The 20,251-nt window shown below is 42.0% G+C and overlaps 1 protein-coding gene across 7 annotated transcripts in view; it reads right to left on the bottom strand.

The window, feature by feature from the left end:
* Nucleotides 1-7,280: 7,280 nt before the first annotated feature.
* Nucleotides 7,281-20,251, bottom strand: part of MAP2 (microtubule associated protein 2) — a 216,208-nt gene continuing 203,237 nt past the window's right edge. For 6 of the 7 annotated variants that reach the window (XM_058840419.1, XM_058840420.1, XM_058840421.1 and 3 more), the window contains 3 exons: nucleotides 8,875-8,956; nucleotides 8,265-8,377; nucleotides 7,281-7,638 (listed from right to left, as the gene is read on the bottom strand). In XM_058840419.1, coding sequence (XP_058696402.1) covers nucleotides 7,423-7,638; nucleotides 8,265-8,377; nucleotides 8,875-8,956 — 411 coding nt within the window. In that variant the 3' untranslated portion in view covers nucleotides 7,281-7,422. Of the gene's footprint in view, nucleotides 7,639-8,264; nucleotides 8,378-8,874; nucleotides 8,957-10,406; nucleotides 10,500-20,251 lie in introns of all 7 variants that reach the window. The other variant, XM_058840417.1, reaches the window with a different exon arrangement.

Here is a 20,251-nt window from a genome sequence, read left to right as displayed (position 1 = left end):
CAAACAGCTTCTAAATGTCACTTCCAGAGCAAGGAAAAAAATATTTGCCACACCCTCGTGATCTTACTCTTCCACTGGCTGCTGAGCAGACCCATCAAGAAGGAAAATCCTTCCTCTTCTTGGGACAACCAGTCATAGAAATTAGCACTGATGGATGTCACTCATTCTACCCTTTCCCATATGGGTCTGTCAGGTTAGAAAGAAAGTAAAAATGTTGACAAGCCTAGGAAAGCCCTGTTTTTTTCTTTAAGGGCTTTTAAACAGCATGAAAACACTTCAACTAAGGGTCTTTAAGAAGTCTCCTTCACATTTAGCTCTTCTAGCTAGCCCTGCTCAAACATAACAAAACTGTGTTCAGAAACAAGGGTAAATAATCCCTAAAACTGCAAGGATCCCCTAAAATTACAAGTTTTGCTGCTGTTGCTGCATGAATTTGGGCAGGAGTGGACTGCAGTTCAGTTGGATGAGATTCCACAAGAGCAGTGAGATATTTAATCCCTTGGCCACAATTAGGTGGAACCAGTGGAGTGGCACAGAACTCATGCATCTGAGAATTCTATTTCAAAATGGAGCAGAAACACAGGCCCTCCACACCCTGTGCAGCAAATTATTGCCTTTGCATAATGTTCAAGCAACAAAACATATTCATACAGACATTTAACTGCAATTATATTACAGGCACAGCTAGATAGGACAGGATGGGAGGGAACAAAATGCTGGAGATGATATGGGGGGATTATCTGGACAAGACTGGGGGAAAAGAAAAAAAAACCCTCAGTTTTCACTGTCAGGATACCATCAGGACTCTCCATGCTCCGGTAGTAGCTGAAAAACAGGCTTCTTTTGGGGAAAAAAGGGCAACAAACTGCCTTCCCTCAAACCCTGCCCCACCCAACCATTTTTACCTTCTTCCTAGAGAAGAAAGGTAATCTCTTAAGGATCTCTTGTTCCACTGAGTTACCAAACATGCTTTCTTCTCTGTTGCTCAGAGAGCTGAGCACTGCCTCCCCAGCATGCTTCTCTGTCCAGAACCAAGCTGCTCACACTAAACCAGGTTTGGGAACCCCTCCACTAAGGCCACACTGTCTTTTAGTCCCAGCAACTGGGATTTCTGCAGGGCCAAATACCTCCAGGTGTTTCTGCCTCTTACCCTTATCTCTGACCTTTTACCAAGCTCCTGTACCATGCAAGGAACACCCCATGAGCTGAGACAGGCACAGGATGGACAGATGCTCTGTACCTCTAACAAACATTGTAGCAGGATTCCTGGGCCTCTCTCCCTCTCAATAACAAGCAGTTCATCGAGATTTTGTTCACAAATTGTACTGATCTCAGTGCTCACAATCTACCAGCAAATTATGAACTAGATCATCTACCACATGCTGTTAATAAGACTCAACAATCACAGAAATATCTCTTCCTTGTTCACTTTGAAAGGGAGAAACAGGTTCTTACCAATTGTCCTCAACCATTGTTCTAGCTGTGAATGCTTAAATCATGATTTACCCTTTTTTCTTATCTTCTTAATCTTTTCCCTTTCCACAGATAGATGATGCATTAGTTCTGTCTTGTACCTAAGCATGCTTAGGACAGTGGTTCTATTGGATAATTAACAGCACTTAATCATTCCTACAGGTTGTTTGACAGCATTTACTTAGGAACATTGCAGCATTGTGTGTGAAGTCCAGCTTGCTCAAGATTTGGGATACTTAAGGCACTCTACTCAGTTTTGTTTTCCTCCTACACCACGCCCTGTGCTGAGCAGGCACCCAGCACAAACATTCTCTGAGGTATTTGCTGCCCAGAGCAGCAGCAGTACTCTCAGCAGTATGTCATACACTGCAGTATCCTCAGCAATGCTGCCCAGAGAAGCTGTGGCTGCCCCATCCCTAGAAATGTCCAAGGCCAGGTTGGACAGGACTTGGTGGAACCCATCTAGTGGAAGGTGTCATTTGCCATGGCAGGGAGTGGAATGAGATGAGCTTTCAGGTCCCTTCCAAACTGATCTGTGACTTCTCCGTTCCACCCACAGCACAGAGCTGCACTGCCTGTTACCGCTGAAGATGAATAGATCACACGGACACAGGTCGAGGTGTGGTGAAGAGAAGAGAGAAGTTTATTTTTCCCTCCAGGATTTATAGGTTTCTGACCACGGCCAGAGATTGGATGGTCAGGATAACACTTTCTCACAGCACTGGCCATGAGAGATGTCCATCACAAGATGTGTAACAGAAAGAATGTACACATATCTATGTTTACAGTTACTGTCCTGGGAAAGTCTTTAGAAAACTATGTTAACAAGCTCAGAAGCTGAGTTTTCAGGGCGACACTGCCCTCAGCCTGACTTCAGGCTGGGATTGAGTATCCACTGTGGATCCAAAATGACACATTCCAAGCATCCCTCGAAGTCTGCACTGTTTCCCCACTGGTTTCCAAGACGGACCAAAAAGCTCAGCCCCAAGCCCCAACTCCTGTACCCATCACCCCCCCAGCACTGTCCATGTGCTCCTGCTGTGCTGGGCTGCAGGAATCCGTGGGGAGGGTGGGCAGAGGTGGCCCTGCTACTGTCAGTGCCACCATTTCCCTGGCGTAGGGGCCCTGAAGGCCGGCGTGCGGCCGCGTGTCACCGCACCGAGGGGCCGCTCTGCCAGGACTCCGCTGCTCTGTGCAGGCTCCTGCTACACAGCATTCCCAGGAGGAGCTGTCCTGCAGAATCACAGCATCAGTCTGGCTGGGAGAGCATCTCGAGACCTCTGAGATCATCGAGTCCAACCAACACTGCAAACCAACTCCACCCGGTCGAGCAGACCATGGAAGCGCTATGTCCAGGCTGTCCTTAAACACCTTCAGGGATGGTGACTCCACCACCTACCTGGCAGCCAGGTCCAATGTCTAATCACCCTCTCTGGGAAGAACTTTGCACCCAACAGGGAGATACTGACTCTCAGAAGAGGATGGAAGCCATAAAAACTGATCCTTTTGTATGAAAGTTAAAGGGATTAGCTGAAACAAGATAACTGGATCTGCTGGGACTGCTCCTGGGTGGATTGAGGGCAGTTCCAGCAGGTGCTGGTTGCACAGGTCTTGGGTTCAGGAGGAGCTGGACCACAAACACAGGAAGCTAACACATGCAATTAGATGACAAGCGAGTTTATTTTGCAAAACAATCACTATACAGCAACAAATACAATTGCAAATCGGATTGAAAAACATGAACTACCTACCACCAGCCATTCAAGAAATGCCTCTTTTATGGTAACAGGCTCTAGAATTATCAGAAAAAACACAGGTTTGTAACAGCATTCCTTGATATCCCAGCATACAGCATGTTTACTTGTTGGCTTTTTCTCTTTGCTAAAGTTGAAGTGGCTTTTATACGTTTGACTTTTCCCAGTGTGAAACTAATTTACCTTCCTGCAGTGGGAATTGCTTGAGTTGCAGAGGGAGTTGCTTTAGCAATCTGACTAGTGAGTGAACTCACAGACACCTAGGCTAGAAATCTACCTGCGCTGATTTTCACAGCTAATGTGATCTACTCTTCAAGGCATTTGCCTTTGAAGGGACATATACTTGGGTTTCAAACAGTATTTAGTCCAGCATGGAAAAATCTTCTGCTCATGTGGTAGTCAACACAAGCTGCCTTTTGACTCCCTTTGAGTCATGTATTTAAGCAGACTTAGATGTGTGAGCAGTCATGATGAGGTTACTACTGTACCATAGCAGAGGGCTGAAGGAATAATTCCATTTACTGCTGTACAGTGAAAATATATATTGCCCTTGTGGGCTCATAATTTCCCTCATCAGGATTAGTTTTTCCTTTACTCTGGCTGGACAGAGGTTTGCTCATCTTTGATTTCTTTCAGCTTGTGGTTACATAGAAACAAAACTGCAGATGAGGCAGAAGCACTCTTTCATCTCTACAACCTGATGGATTATTAAATTTGGGGTGCTCCCCTAAGTACCCAAACAAGATTTCACCATTCCTTTTCTCTGGATTCTCTGCTTTGTTACAGAATTGGGTCTCAGGCACCCAACAAACCTGCTGGCTCAACATGCCTGTGGAAAAGAAACACAACAGATGCAGTTTCCAGGAAGCTGGCTCTATCTTTAGTGGGCATTACATATTTACAAACTCTTGTTTTTAAAATGAACACTCTTCTTGAGAAGTTAAGATTAGTATGAGCTTTTCAGTGAACATCTAGAGTCATGTAACGTGACTTGTTTTTTTTAATTATTATTTAAAAGCACAAAACTCTTAATTTCTTTTCATCTAAGTCCACAGCATTCTAGGATTCTTTCTATGGAAGGATGATAATGATTACAAAGGTCTTTGCTTCAGTCAAAACAAGAAAGCTCATTTTAATGCATTCATTAAACGACTCGGTGTGTTACACCACTCTAACTTTGGGACTCATAGGTGGATTAACTAAGCTTAATTTTCTAGAGTATGCCAATTTTAAAAGCAGAATAAAAACACTTGAGTCTCAGGTTAGCACTGTTCCCATGAGATGCTGCTCAGGTTCAGAGAGCAGAGGTTCAGTAGTACCACAGTTTTTCTCCTACACTGGCAAAAGGCATAGAAAGAAAAACCACTGCAAGGCTAATTTATATTAATTGATAGCATAATCAGAGCAGTGTGATACAAATACTGTCAGTTTTCCTTTCTGTCGTTTTTCTGAAAAAAAATGGGAAGAAGTTTTTAATGCACCTCACTTGACACTGTTTTCATGTGAATTCTTAGGATTACTTTAAGCAGAAGTGTAACAAATACAAGGCAGAAATCAGAATCCTCCAATTGCACTTCGGATGGTTCTAAACTCACCGTTCTTTGTGAGAAATAACTGACTTCCAAACAGTGTTAGGTACTTTATTGTGTGGAAAAGCTTTTTTCAGAGCTGAAATGTCATGTGTGGGGCTGTCAGAAGTTCATATTCAGTAAAAGTTCGAGAGATTTAACCACTCTGTTTTGTGTTTGTACTGCTGCAGCAGCTTAGCCAAAACCCCACTTTGGTCCACTGAATATTTACTATCCAGTAACTGCATTACTACCTGAATGTAATGTGGGGAATCCTGTGCCATTAATTATTAGGATTTCCACAGACATAAAAATCTCTGTGAGTCCTTTCAGACCGAACCCCAACACACACATACACACACATGTAAAAATGAAGAAGGAAAAAGAACAGATCAAAAGTTTCCAAAGCACATCATTAACCTAATACATATATCACATATAGCTCAACTGACAGTGCAAAGTTTAGTTACAAGGTTTCAAAAGGAAAAGATTAAAACAATCTGCAAGAATGTAAACTGGTCACTTCATAATGTCTCATGTACACAGGGCACCAGCAGGTGATTATTTGCTGCTAAGGATGGTCCCCATCACCAGGGTTTTCTCAGGTAACTCCCCTAGATTGGTTGGTTGTGTATCTCCCTTTTATCTTTCATGCACACTTTTTCTTATACTTTTTGTAGTCAATATAATCCCACTTTTCTCAGATTTTAAGACACCCTATTTAATTGATGAATCACTATGACAACCAGTCTAGGGAGCTCATTTTTATTTGTTCATGTATTGTAATTTACAGGCATCTTTGCTATGATTATCACTGTTATCTGAGTGCCTGAATGTACATGTGAGACATCACTAAAGGAGTGGAAACAACATCTTAATATTTTTTCTGTGTTTCAACTTTAGCAAAAGAAAAATAATAAATCAAACATTCATTGTTACTATGGGAATGAAAAGTGGAAGGAAGGAAGGAAGAAAAAGAAAAAAGAAAAGAAAGGAAAAGAAAGGAAAAGAAAGAAAATGAGAGGAAAGGAAAAAGAAAGGAAAAAGGAAAGAAAAAAGAAAAAAGAAAAAAGAAAAGAAAAAAGAAAAGGAAAGAAAAGGAAAGGAAAGGAAAGGAAAGGAAAGGAAAGGAAAGGAAAGGAAAGGAAAGGAAAGGAAAGGAAAGGAAAGGAAAGGAAAGGAAAGGAAAGGAAAGGAAAGGAAAGGAAAGGAAAGGAAAGGAAAGGAAAGGAAAGGAAAGGAAAGGAAAGGAAAGAAAAGAAAAGAAAAGAAAAGAAAAGAAAAGAAAAGAAAAGAAAAGAAAAGAAAAGAAAAGAAAAGAAAAGAAAAGAAAAGAAAAGAAAAGAAAAGAAAAGAAAAGAAAAGAAAAGAAAAGAAAAGAAAAGAACCAAACTATTGTGGATTTTTTAAAAATCCATAGTCCAAACTCAGCCTTCTTTGGAGACCCTTTGACAAACATCTGGACCCCACAAAAATCATTCCTTTGTGAAGAAAGGGAGGGAAGGGAAGAAGGAAGGAATCCTTTTTCTAGCATCACAGAATAGACTTGCATCTGTCACTAAAACAGGGTCACGGCTTTTAGTTGTTACAGAAAGCAACTTCATGCTACAATTTTCATCTTTTTTTTAAAATGTATTCTTATGAATAGGGAAAAAACCCCCTGCTAACATCTACTTTTACATACCTAAAATTGCAACACCAAAGGGTGCAAGAGACACAGATACTGTGAATAAAGAAGTGGAATATTCAAGTATATGAGGAGGGCGTATCACAAATGGCCACAGAGAAATATATATATCTATATAATACTGTATCAAACAGATGGAGAGAATGTGAAACTGGAGGTATGCACACAAATCTAGCTGCTTAACCAACTTTTCTAGTAAGACACAAGTCTGTTGGGGTATGAGTGCTTGCTTTCAGCAGCTTTTTTATGTCACTTCCCAAAGCACGAGTCAAATGTTTTCAGCTAGTGTTTTTAGTTATTAGTTAAATAATTATTGGCTTTTCAGCTATACACTGACATAATTAACCAGGTTCAAAAAATGTTAATAACTTAATTCAACTTTTGTTCTACTTATTTATACAAAGTAACTTTTTTTTTTATTATTATTAAAGTTGAATTTCCCTATATGCCCTTCCTTCTGGTAAGCAGACTATTAATTTAACCTGTAATAACTTACAATGGGCAACTTTTTTATTTCCCCATCTATCAAAAGAACTGTGAAATGAGCAACTTGGGGTATTAACAAGGCTCTTCAGAAAGAGGTGGATGGCCTTCAGGCACATGAAAGGTAAAAATGCATTTTATCATACTACAGTACTCCATGCAAGACAGAGCAGAGCAACAATAATTGTCCAATGTAACATACCGCTGTATACCCATATAAAGCCAGTGTCTTCCTGTTGTAAATGGAGGTCAGGCCAATTTCTGCATCTATGGAATTTTTATTATTTTTTTTTTTCTGTTTTTTTTTTTTTTTTAAACTATATGGTAACTACAAGTCTTGGGATGTAACTTAGTTTTAGACATGGTAAAGAATGAACGTAACACCTGCTCTGAGCCCATTCCTGCAAAGAGCTCATGCCTAAATATTATTACCTCATACAACGCAAAATGAGCAAATTCATAACCCCTGCTTGGCAAGGGCTGCTGTGACATCTTCAGCAAGGGTAGCAAGCTGGGGAGATTCAAGCAGGTTGATGCTTCCAGAGGAGGAGACGTTGCTGAGTCTGCGCGGCGAGGCCATGCTGGACCTGCCCGGTGACTGCGTGATGATCTCAGCCCCGTGATCAACACGGGCCTTGGCGTGCTCTCTGAAGTTCAGCTTTTGGCTGTCAATCTGCTCCAGGAAAACAGAGAATTTCACACATTATATATTGACTGAATATAGATCATCGTTTGGGTGTCATTTTGATTGCTTTTAAAAACTATTAGAAGGATTGAAGCTTCTTCGCTCCTTAGAAAATTGAAAACTGGACATTTTTTCACCTTGTTTTCACTATGTTACATTCTCCTACCATTTTTGCCTCTGATGGATGCTTTAAAGAGAAGTACTATTGTTCCTAGCTGTACAAATTTCATAAGCACTATATGGGTGCTATGATTTTCTTTTTCAAAATCTGTATTTTCAAATGTTTGTGGGAGTGATCTTACTTTCAGGATGTTTTCCTCCTGTTTCACAGTGGAGTCCTCATCTCAGATCATACCTGTGCTGTCCAACAGCCTCAAACAGTTTAGGGGAAAAGACAGTGCACAAACTGCATGACATTTCACTCTCAGCTTAGATGAGGATGCAGGATGGGTCATTCCAAATTTCAAAGGGAATAAATTGGTATATGAGTGTGCTTGAAAGAGGACAGCCATATGTTTCCTACTCAATTCAGAGCCATTGCTGAATTCACAGCTCTAATAATTTCACTGGGCCAGGGACACAGTGGGAACCTTTTCTGACAGCTGTTTCTTTACCTTGACATTACCACCACCAGGTACATGGTGGGCATTTTCCAGTGAGCCAACTTTAGCCTGAGCTTTCTCTTTGAAATCCAGTTTCACACTCTCAATTTTCACACGCCCACCTCCTACAGAGGAAAAAGAAACACAGATAAAGAAATTGAAATGGTGCAGGAGAAAGTGTGACCTGAAGCATGAGTGCACTCACATTACTTCCCTTTTAGTTGAGATCTAATAGTTCTGGAGAAGCACAGAACAATGCTTTGCATGTTCAGTAAAATATAAAATCTTCAACATATATTTAAACAGTAAGCAGGTGCTGCAGCCCTACTGGTTTTCATGGGATTTAAGCACATGCTTAAGTATTTGACTGACTTCAGCCTGTATTTCAATCTTATGCCAGAGCACCATCTTTTGGCATTATTTTTTATCACCTCTCTAAACTAGGTGGTCTCATACCATTATGTCTTTATGCATTTAGTGAAGTAGTTTAATGCATTTTTATTACTAAAGAGTATTTATTTTTCTCTTTGGCTGTAAAAGAGATGTATCATCCATGATTTTGAGTTGAAATAACAGTATTAGGTCCTTGCTTTGTCCCACAGCCCAGAAATTCCTGCAGTACCTGGTTTGTGGTGGATATTCTTGAGCGAGCCACACTTGGAAGTCACATGACTCAAGTCGATCTTCTTGGTTACAATTTGTACCTGTCAAAAGTGCACACATACTCAAATAACAGGAATGAAGATAATAAAATTAAAATAAATAAATAAATAAAAAGCCAAGCCCTGCAGAGAAAGAGTAAGAGGCTTCTACAAACCACTGGAAAAGGAGAAATGGTTGGTAGAAAACAGACCATGCCACAAAGGAGGAAACTTCCCACCTAGGGAGGCGATAGAGCTGGGTTAAGCTTTCCTATTAGCAAAATGAAGAGAAGGATAAAGGATATCAGCTTGTGGGTTCTTTCTAAAATGTTTCTGAGCCTCCTCCTTTCAGAGTGGTTCCTCCAAATCCCTGCACACAGCAGGACCCATCCCATTTGCTTCTGTCTTGACTATGCATCCTGGCAACTAGGGTATTTTGGTGACTTTTTTTTCTCTACCATCTGTTTGGTATTTTTCTGCCTCTAAATATGGTATGCATTTCCTGTCAATCCACTATGGAGACTCTGAGTAATCTACACATGTGCCTCCAGCAGCTGTACCTGAGCAGGTTGAGGTTCAGCCAACTGGCTCAGTGCTCACTGGAGAGCAGCAGCTCAGGCACCCTCCCTCCTCCTGCTGCTCCCTGCCCTGCTGCCAGCCACCTTGCCATGGCTGTGCTGATCCCAGCCTGGGAAGAACCACAGAGGAACAGTCTCATCTTGCTTGCATTCCCAAACAGCTCCAAGATAAGGCCCACAGCCATAGGCACTGAGCTGGCAGGCCCCAAGAAGCCACAGCCCTGCAGGCCAGGCAGGAGCTCCAGGGTAACTGCAATGCCCCTGGCTCACTCACCACACCACCAGCGACTTACACCAGCCATGGCAGCTGTATTGAACCTGCCTTGATCAGGCATACCCACACCATCACCTCTTCCCATCTGAGGGGTGATCATTTCCATCAGAACACTCGTAGCCACCTCAGCTTCTTGTACAGGAAAAATGCTGTGACATCAGCACTCAGCATGCTGGCTGATCACACCCTCTTCTCAGAGCCTTCTCTGTCCTTCTGTTTTATTTTTCTTCTTCCCCCCTGCTGAATGCACATAACTGAAAGGTTAGCTGAGGAAGGACTGGTGCATAGAAAATGCCCAACAGGGAGGCTGGAGTCTCTCTGTGAGCTGCAGTCTCTTTCTGGAAATTTCTTGGGCTGCTCCCATGAAAGAAAAGCACTTTGGCTCACACTGCACCTTCCCCTGGGCATTTAGAAATGACCCATCTTTTATCATTTCCTTTCTCTGTCCAAGTTCTGAAAATAGGTTGTGCTCTGTGGGGAAAAGCTCAGGAGGTCACCACTGCACACACAGGGCTCGCTCGACTACCAGACCAAACTCAGGTGTGAAACAGCAGCAAGAAGGAAAGCAGTGCTCAGAGGAAGGGAAACAGAGAGTTCTGGCTTGTGTGAGATGCATCACCACAGTGGAAGTGCCTGTTCACAGGGTGTCCATACTACTTACATTTCCTCCCCCTGCAGAATGTTTGATGTTATCTCTGGAACCACACCGGGACTGAATATCGCTAAAATCGATCTTCTTGTTTAAAATCCTAACCTAAAAGGAATTGGAGGCAACTTACTATATACCATACACACACTCAGTTGGGGATGCAGGACAAGGAAACCAGGGTAATTTGCCTCCTACAGTGACTCCTTCTTCTGACACTTGTATTAAAATGTGAGAAAATGAACCCTGTCAATCTCAGTGCTTAGTGTGTTAACAGCATCTGTAAATATATTACACTGCTCTTTTTCTACCTCACCAAGTGGTGGTGAAATACAAAGGTTCTATAGTGGGAGGTAGAGGTGGATTTTCCCTGAGAAATTTAAAGAACTCCATGCTTGCCTGGACTGGACCTAGTCTTTGGACAGCCTGTCCTAGGGTCTATTGAGTGATGTTCAGTATTTCTGCTAAACTGGCACAAGAAGATGGGAACCCCCCTTCCCACATCTCAGCACTCCAGCCTTTGATGCAGAAATCCCAGATTCAGCCAGCACAGGCACAGGTTGAAATCCTGAGGTGTTTCAACCCACCTTCTGCCACACAGCAGTAACAGCAGCTACACACATGAAAAAGACCTCAGAGTCCCGTGGAAGGGGAGCAACAAAATTACTTGAACTGTAGTCAGGGTTCTTTGCTGCTCTCTCTCTTTTTACTGTCATCTACTACAGGGCAGGGCAGAAAACAACAGCATCTGGAAACCTAGAGCTACAATCAATGCTTTTTGATTTCTGGTGCTGGTGAGAAATCTGGTGTGCCAGATTTGGGCACAATTACTTTCTAGTGCTAGCAGCACTGTGCTTCTTTTCCCTGTGCTCTTAGTCTCTTCACACAACAAGATAAGGTTTTTGCTTTTCCCTCGATGATGCAAGCCTCTCTTACACTTGTCAGAGTCCACATTTTGAATATTTTACCTAGCCACAGATGCACTGCAGGCATAAGACAGTGCCTGGAGGCAAACTCTGTCAAGGGCAGGCCACACTGTCCCGTGCTTGACCCCCATGACAAAGCAGTTCCTCTACTTTGCAGAATTCAGATCCATCAATAATTGTACTCCCAGGGAATGATGTGCAAATGGGCAGGAACAACTGGATGCACACCATTTTCACCATTTTCAGATTTATTTCTGAGCAAGAGCAGGGGATTGTGCTCATCAGTAACAGAGTTTTCAGGTGTGTGAGAATTCTTTGCATCAGAGTGCCACCCAAACAGAAAATTCTTTCTCTGGGTTAAATATGAAGCCTTTAATCAAGTGTTACATTGGATTTTATTTTTATGTATTAATATACAATAGGAATTTACTCTCTTTCCTGGACAGAAAGGCAGAGAATTTGGGTTACTATCTATGCATTTTGCTGAATGGCACCTACAGAATCTTCACTGACAGAGTACTCAGCACAGCCCTGTTGGCTACTGTTGTAGGTAAATCTACAGTGATTAACCAATATTGAGGTAAGACAGAGGGAAATGCACACTGGGGTTCCTTACTGCAGCTTCTCACCACTTCAGGAGCACAAAGCAGCACCAAAACAGCTGAAGCAGTCAGTAGGAGGAGGAAGAACCCTGTGAAAGTTCTGCTTCCTGGCTTCAGGTCCCCAGACTGCCGCAGGTTCCTTGACAAACCTGAGACAAATCACTCCCTCTGTGTCTCACCTCTCCAGACTAGGAAAAGACTATTTGGCCTCTTACAGGGCCATCAGGTTTAGCAGCCTTTACCTGCAGAGGGGGTAATCAGCATATTTAGATAGTGAGTTGAATCCTCTGGTACTGAGCACCTGGAGTACACCCTTAACTTAAACCCAGTGAACTCTCAGAGGAAATGTTCAGAGGGTCACTCTTTGCAGCTAGTATGAAGAAGTTCTTCATAGCAAGTTGTTTCATGGATCCTTCTTATTACAGATAACAACTAAAACAAACCATTAGAATGGTTTAATTAATAAATTTTATTTTTATTTAAACTTTTTAGTTTAAAGCAAAAACCTTGCTTTAACTGATAAAGATCTGATGTGATGGCATGCTCAGCAGCAATGATAATGACAGCACCAGCAAACCCCACACAACTCACCTTCAGAAGGGCATCTTCAATAGTCAAACTGATTTCTGTCTTTCCCCCTCCCATCTACTTATCTGTCCAAGTAAACCAAAGTATACTGAAACATGAAAGCAAATACCTTTGGAATTTTATGCTTGTGCTTTCTCTCAATATAATGTTTGTTTAAAATTGTACCCCGGTGCTATATCAGACACATGTCACATCAGTTACAGAAACACACATCAGATGTGTATTCAGATCTGGTTCCCTGAGAGCTTTCAGCCAGACACAACTGGGCAAAACAGAAAGCCTTCCTGGCACTTTCTGAGCACATCACATCCAGTGATGGATCAGCAGCACTTCTGAGCTATGGCCACAGGGATGCATTTGCTCTGAAAATGCTGACTTAGGGGTCATGGCAAGATCTCTGCACTGTGCACTGGGGGCCTGTAGCTTAAAATGGAGCCAGAGCAAGGTGAAAAGTTGAGAGACTGCCTTTGATCAAGTGCCTAAAGGTTGATTTGCACTCAGAAGTCTGACAGTTCATGAGTCTCATGGCCCATGGACCTGTCTAGCAGATATATAAAGAATCAATCATCTCAATTATCCTCTCTGTCTCACTGGGTGAAATGTGTCCCTGTGTGGCAGGGCCAGCAGGAGACCTATGCATCATTTGTGTCCTGTGCTGAGGGCTGGAGAGAGCTGAGTGACAGGAATGCATTCTGCTGGTCATCTGGCACAGGGAGCAACTGAACTCATTCAGGTTTTTCCCTGATGATCTGTTTCTCCCTTTCCTGGCATATATCTGTATCCCTGCACACATTTCAATCATAACCACCCTCTATAACTAAGTGTTCCACAAATGAATGGAGCTTTGTTTCCTGTAGATTAGGGCTTAAACTGCTTAATTCGTCCATTCTGTATACTTCAGCAAACCCTATCCCTTCTAGCCAGAATTTTGTCCCAAGCTTTCTCCCAAGTCTGCTAGACTGGGCAAACAGGCTAGTACACAACCAGCTAACTGTTTGTTGTCCCTGATTGTGGAGAAGGGCTGAGTTCACTGCCTCACTGATCACTGATCATGTTGTGCTGAGTCTCTATCTCATACTCTGTCAATAACCATCGCTCCGTGGGGAAGGACCACCCATATTTCTCATCACTGCTCCCTTGCCAGCACTGGTTGAAACTGGCCAACAAGTTCCAAATGAGTTGAGAAAAGCTGAGATTGCCAGCCAGCCAGTGTGACTGCAGGAGCAGTTTTATTTGAGGAACCAGACTGTAATCAGGAGAGGGAGCTTACCAGAAAGGGACAGGAACCATTTAGGCTAAAGAGAAACTTTGGCTTGCAAACAAAGAATGTAAACTGATTGTGAATCGTTTGAAGTTGGCATCTGGAGAGAAATCTTTAACTATCGGAGCAGGGAGGCTCTGGAACTGCCATGTGAGGGAGCACAGCTACAAGAAAATGGTAAACTTTTATGATGGCACTTGATGAAAGTAATTAGATGATGCAGCTGCCTGCACCAGAGGTAGCACAAACACCATGACTCACCAGGAAGGTTCTCTGTGTTCCAAATGTGTATGTACATCTTGTGTGTGGGTGGAGGTGTGGTAAGGACATGTACATATGCACTTCGATTGTGCTGAAAGTTAAATGAAAGATCAAGCCCGCTCATGCTCTCATTCAGGAAAAGGAATATTTTGTCTGTGGCAAAATGAAAGTCTGTGGCAGTAACTGGACTACCTTCAATTCACACTCTCCAGAAATCCCAACAAGATAATGTCATGAAAGAGTCCCTTGTAACCCTTGCTCTCACTTGCCAGTATGAAGTGGGTACTTTCTATTGTGATGTGATGCTGGTTTGCCCAGGTATGCTGGAAAGGGCCTGGAAGTCAGGATTTGGATTAAGACAAAGCTGAGGTTTCTCAGCACTTATCATAATTACGTGCAATTAAACCACAGTGGAAAATTAAAGCCTTATAGACAATGCAATGTTTATTCTACAAAACCATATTGCCCAAAAGAAAACTGGCTTCTGTCTGAAGCCCTGGAAGTCTGACAGGTGTTCCCTCACTGTGTTCTGATGCCTCCTCATCAATGGTGCAGGACTGAAGCCCAAGGCAGATTGTGTGCCAACATGCAACACCATGGCCCCAATGGCTCCCCTGCCTCCAGAGGGTCCCCAGTGAGGGGGGCTCCAACACCCACCCGTGCAGTTTGAACGCTACCTGGGAGAGCTCTGGGCAAGGTGGAGCATTCATGCACAGCCTGCAAGGAAAACAAGTGCTGAAGGTATTTTTCTCAGAGTTGATTTAGATGAGGCATGTATTGCTCTGCACTCATCAGAGTTAACTAGTGGCCTGACTGGCAATCAGAACAGCTGGAGGCTGTGGTCCAAGGGAAACATCTACACTAGAGCACAGGAAATAGTTTTGGGATAAGCTTGCTGGCACAAGAAGAAGACAGGCTTTGAGATACAATACTTGTGAATCTTCCAGTCTCCTGTTAAGCAGAGTATGAGCTGGATTTCAAAGACTCCATGTACAACAGTTTGCAGGTCCTCCTCTGCCAGTACTACACCATTGTGTTTGTGATGAGCAGAAATTTGTAGAAACACTGAGAGGAAGGCAGAGAAATGCCTAAGAGAATTTAATTCAGATGTGTTTACCAGTTTAGTTCACTGCTAAAGAAAATACCAATGTCCAAAAGCTGCTTATGCTAGAGAAAGAATTATAACCAGTGCTGCTTAGAATAATTCAGTTCAGCTGCTTTTCCCAAGAAGAGGAAAAGCCCCAAACTTATCAACATCTGGGCAGAGTCCATAAACAGCTTCCCTTCTATGGCATACTACACTGGTATACATTGAAACAGATATTTGAAGAACAAAAATTGTGATGCTGATGAAATTACAGGCTCTGAATATTTTTTTCCAAGGAGATGATAGCTTGTGTTCTTCCTTGCCTTGCAATTAGGGCCTCTGAGAAGCTTTGCCACAAACATTCCCTAAAGCATTTAAAAATACTCTAGCTTGGCTGTACTTGCTGTTTGAACATGCTGTGGAGATGTGACACTGGGAAACTCCAGACTCCTAATAGCTTATCAAAAAGGAAAGGTTCCTTTTATTTACCACAGCAATTTGACTAAGCTATATCCCAGGACTAGACATTATTTCAGTGTTTGATCTCCAGGTTAACACTGGTATTTAAGTGAGACAAGAATTGGTCTTGCACAGGAAGTAAGGTTAAGGTTAAAAACTGATTAGAATCAAGAGAACAGTTCAAAGTGCTTCCAAATTTATCTGCTGCCAAGGACAGATGATATTAGTTTTCATGCTCCTGGCAGAGGCTACAGGGAGAGGAAAGGGAGATGGAGGGTATTTATTTGGCCTAGTAAAATCCTTGAAGAGGAAGACTGTGCCTCAGATTTTCCACACCTACAGACAGAGCTTGTGATAATGTTCAGCTCTTGTGGTTGCACACACCAGCAAGGCTGCCAGCCCAGAAGCTAGTGATATTCAAAATAAAAGGCTGTGCTGGACATAGGCAAAATAATGTACCATTCTCACCCTGCTCTTAGTAAAGGCTGAGCAAGGTACAGTAATTTCTGACTTTTAAAAACATATTGAGAGGCAGACACTGAGCAGATAATATTGTGATCAGCCAAGTCTGGAATCCTTGCACAGGACAAGAGTGGCTGATTTACAAGCTTCTTTATACCTGCCATCACTGTACTAAAGTAATTAATAAGGTGGCCATGCTGAATGAGGAATGTCCCTACCAGTAAGGGGAGGAAAGACCTATGGACAAATACTGAGAGGGTCTGCATAATTATGCTAGAAGTACAAAGTGAAATGACCATTTTCCATGCCAAAGAGTTTATAGTCAATACACAACAGCTGGATTTAACAGAGAGTTCAAGGAAGTGCAAGATCTCTGTCCCATGAACTGTAGCATATTCTGCAATCACACTTCTCACTAAAGCTGGGAGTTGAAAAAAAGAATGGTAAAAAAGTATTGAGGATTCACACCAAATAAAAAAATCCTGGGAGTGCAATTAATTCACCTAAAATACAAAATCCTTGGTTTAGTACTGCCTTTAACAACAACAAAAACCCAACAACCACCAAACTAACAGATTTTGCTAAAATTCAGAGTCCAATACTTAAATTTTAGACACAACAGTTCCTACTCATGGTAAGAGTACTCTTAGCTTCAAATCTCAAGTATTGAGCATCATGTATCAGTTTCCAAATCTGTTCCTGTATCTTTGAGAAGAGATGAGTTTTGAGTCAGTACATCTGGAATGTCTTTAGCATAATGGAGACATTTAGGTTGTTCAGTTCAAGTTCAAAAATATCTTGCAGTCATCTCTTCACACAAGCTGGCTTTTCCAACATTCATCAGACACATCTCTTAGCATTTCTTTGTTGTTCAAAACCAAATTTCCAATATAAAACTCAAGGTTTCTATTCTTTTCTTTCCTGCCCTTTCCTGTCTAGCAAACCAAACTTTTTCTAAGCTTTCCATGCAAAATGGAACACTATTATATGATGAAACAGTTCTGATCCAGATTACATATTCCTGAACATTTTTCCCAAAGCAGCAACCTTTCTCATTTTTTTTTCCTCAAAATTTAGACTAAAAGTTAGAGCTCAGCTGGAATCATCTCCTTTGCTGAGCTTGCTGCTGGGATAACTCAGACTTCCACAGGAATTTACACTTTGGTAATTTCAATCTACTCCAGGAAAAAAAAAATGCAGCTTCTCCCCACACTTTTTAACAAAAGAACAACAAGGCACGGTACCATCACAGCTGGGATTTGACTCTTCTGACATTAATCATCTAAGAGCTGGAACTGGTTGCTGAAGCTGCCAACTGTAGTTGGTGGAAAGATACTGCATCACACTTCAGCCCTAGACTGAACATCTGAGCAGCAGAAATCAGGGCACTGCTGCATCAAAAAAATGGAGACATATGGCTACTGCAGTGAGGAGAAGTTCTGTGAGTGGCTAGAGACCATGAGACTGCTTGGGAGCCTCTTGATTGTGGTTCACAGTTTGCCTCACAGGCAGGGTGCACATTTTACAGATGGGTTAGATACAGCAGAGATGTTACTCTGTCATCACCGGAGAGGAAGTCCTAATTCCCTGCTCCTTTCTAGCAACCAAACACCTTTCCCCAAAAAAGCCCTTCTGAAACTTGCTGGAGGCTGGCAGTGATTGCTTCATTTTTCTAGAATATGAGTCAGGAAGAACATCTAGCTTTTTATCCAGAATAATTCAAGGCTTAACTGTACAGACTGTACTCAAGCAAGCCTTCCTTCAAACAACTGCAGTCTCAATACAAGAGCTGCAAGACGTTATTATTTCTGTCCAATCTGCAATTTTCAACCAAATTTCATAAACTTAAAAATTACAGGTTTGATCTCTGACAGAGTTTTGAAGGTGTACCTGAAAGTCCTAATTTCTCTTCACATTTGTAGATCTGTAATTAATAAGTGGTGAATTAATTTCTAATTTTCAGTGCAGAACAAATCCCTTCAAATGTCTTGCAAATCCCCCAACTTGGGAATGCACAAAGAAAGCAAAACCAGACTGACAGAGATTACTTTATTTTACAGCTTTGAATTGTTGAGCTGACAAATGCACAAACTTATTCCAGTGAGTGGAAACAATTGCTTCCCAGTCTCTCAGCTACATCAGGTAACAACAGCCATGCTCCACCTCAATCCACACCTCCCTGCACAGCTGCCTCACCTCCAGCCAGATTTTCTCCACTGGTTGGAGAAGACACCGAGTTTGGCCCTTAAAAGCTCATTTATGTTCATCACTGACTTGTTCAGGAACATCCTCTTAACTTGAGCTAAGTGGTTTTGATTCAACTGTGTTGTTATAATGGACTGGAGAAAAAGCACATGATGTGCTGGAAGGAGAGTGGGATCCATAGCTCAGGCTGCACTTTGTGTGAAGCCTTGCTCTCCATCATCTTCTTGGACATCTTCAGCAGACATTGCACCAACAGTATATAACTTACAGACTTTCAGGTTTTGGGCAGTCATGAGTGTTCATGAAGTGGTGCAAAGACACGTGAAACAGCAGGAGGAGGAATTATAAGATGCCACCTCAATGGGAACTTAACTGAGAAATTCCTGCCATCCTGATGCCTTTCCACTGGTCCTAAAATCATGAGCCAGACAATTAGGTGATAAAAGGTGACCTTTATAAGGATCCTTAGGTGCACAGTTTGCCAGGTGGAAAACGCCAAAGATGCACACACAGCATAACATGTATACATTTTCTATAGGTTTTGCAAATTAGCATGTTTGATAAGAATCACCAATTAGAAGCATAGTTGGAGAGGTAATCCCCCCAACTCCACTCTTTTTTGAATTCCCCCTCCTCTAGATAGGGACTCAACTCTGTTTATACAAACATGTCTCAAAGAGCTGGTCTCAACCTTGGTTCCCAGGAAGAACCAAGACAGAATACGAGCCTCAGACCCCCAGCTTGAAACCTTTGGAATGTGTTTTGTCTTTCTGCTTATCAGATAAGGTCAGGAAAAGTACTGGAGATAGGCTACAAATACAATGATAGGCTACAGAGCTACAAATTTATGTGTAAAGAACACACAGAGAATATATAAAAGAAGACAAGGCAAAACCAACCAATTTGGCATAAATTCAAACTGATTTTGAAGCTAACAAAAGATATCCATTCAAGCCTCCTCTTCTGCCCACCTCTGAGATGTCTTCCCAGTGTCAGTCTATTTTATCATCTAATGCTCATGCCTCTATTCTCCTTGCAAGAATTTCTGTGGTTTTTGGAAAACATACACTGAATAGTGGTGTCATCGATTTGTTCAAACTTGCTGACTCATTACTAATTGCACTTTGTGTGAAGTTCTTCCTTAATCGTCCTAAAAACCTTCAAGGAACGTTTCATTCTTCAGCATAGCTTAGATATTTCATTTTTCTATGTGTCATCTTACTTCTTACAATGTGCCTGGCTGTCACTATAATTAGTGGTATTTTAAAGCTTATGCATGTAATTCTTGTCTGTGCAGCTCCATTCACTTTGATGAAGCTCTGCTGCTTCATATCCACTGAAGTTCTTGCCCATGGCTGAGATTTTAGGTATACATTTTAAGAGAAAATTAAGAGAAATCTAGGTTAGGTTTATCCTTGGTTTATCCTTGGTTGCTGGCCCATGATGCATTATGAATACTCTGCCTTGCCAGGAATGAAAAGACTCAATTGGTGCACTTCTGTACTCTGATACGGCACCAAACACAATCATAGACAGAATTTCAAAAGCAAAACCAAAAACCTGAACCAAAAAAAACCACAACAAAAAATGAGCCTTGGCATCTGAAACAGATTTCCAACATCCTCTCCTGGCTCCCCATGCTTCCCTTGGGCTGTCTGAGAAATAACAGATGCAAATGGGCTACATTTGAAAGCACAGCATTTCCTCCACAGCTGATGCAGTGTGAAAATCTATCTGAAGCCCAGCAGACATACCCATAAGCAAGTCACCTCTGAGCTTTGCCAGTAATGATACATTTCACCATACTGTACCATAAAGAGAAAACCAGACAATCACCTACTGGCTGCATCACAGAGCAGAGAAGCCATCATTTCTCCCCACCACAGAATACCAATTAAAATATGTTTCAAGCCACCTATTCCTAGCTGAATGCAGGGCAGAGTTAGCATTCTCTTCACACACCACACTCACACAACCCCCCATCAGGTGGAATGATTTCTCCCCTTTTC

The sequence above is a fragment of the Poecile atricapillus genome, chromosome 5 (genome assembly GCF_030490865.1).
Source record: "Poecile atricapillus isolate bPoeAtr1 chromosome 5, bPoeAtr1.hap1, whole genome shotgun sequence".
Classification (NCBI taxonomy): Eukaryota; Metazoa; Chordata; class Aves; order Passeriformes; family Paridae; genus Poecile; species Poecile atricapillus.
The sequence above is the reverse complement of the archived record's forward strand: the minus strand, read 5'-3'. Positions and strand labels throughout refer to the sequence as shown.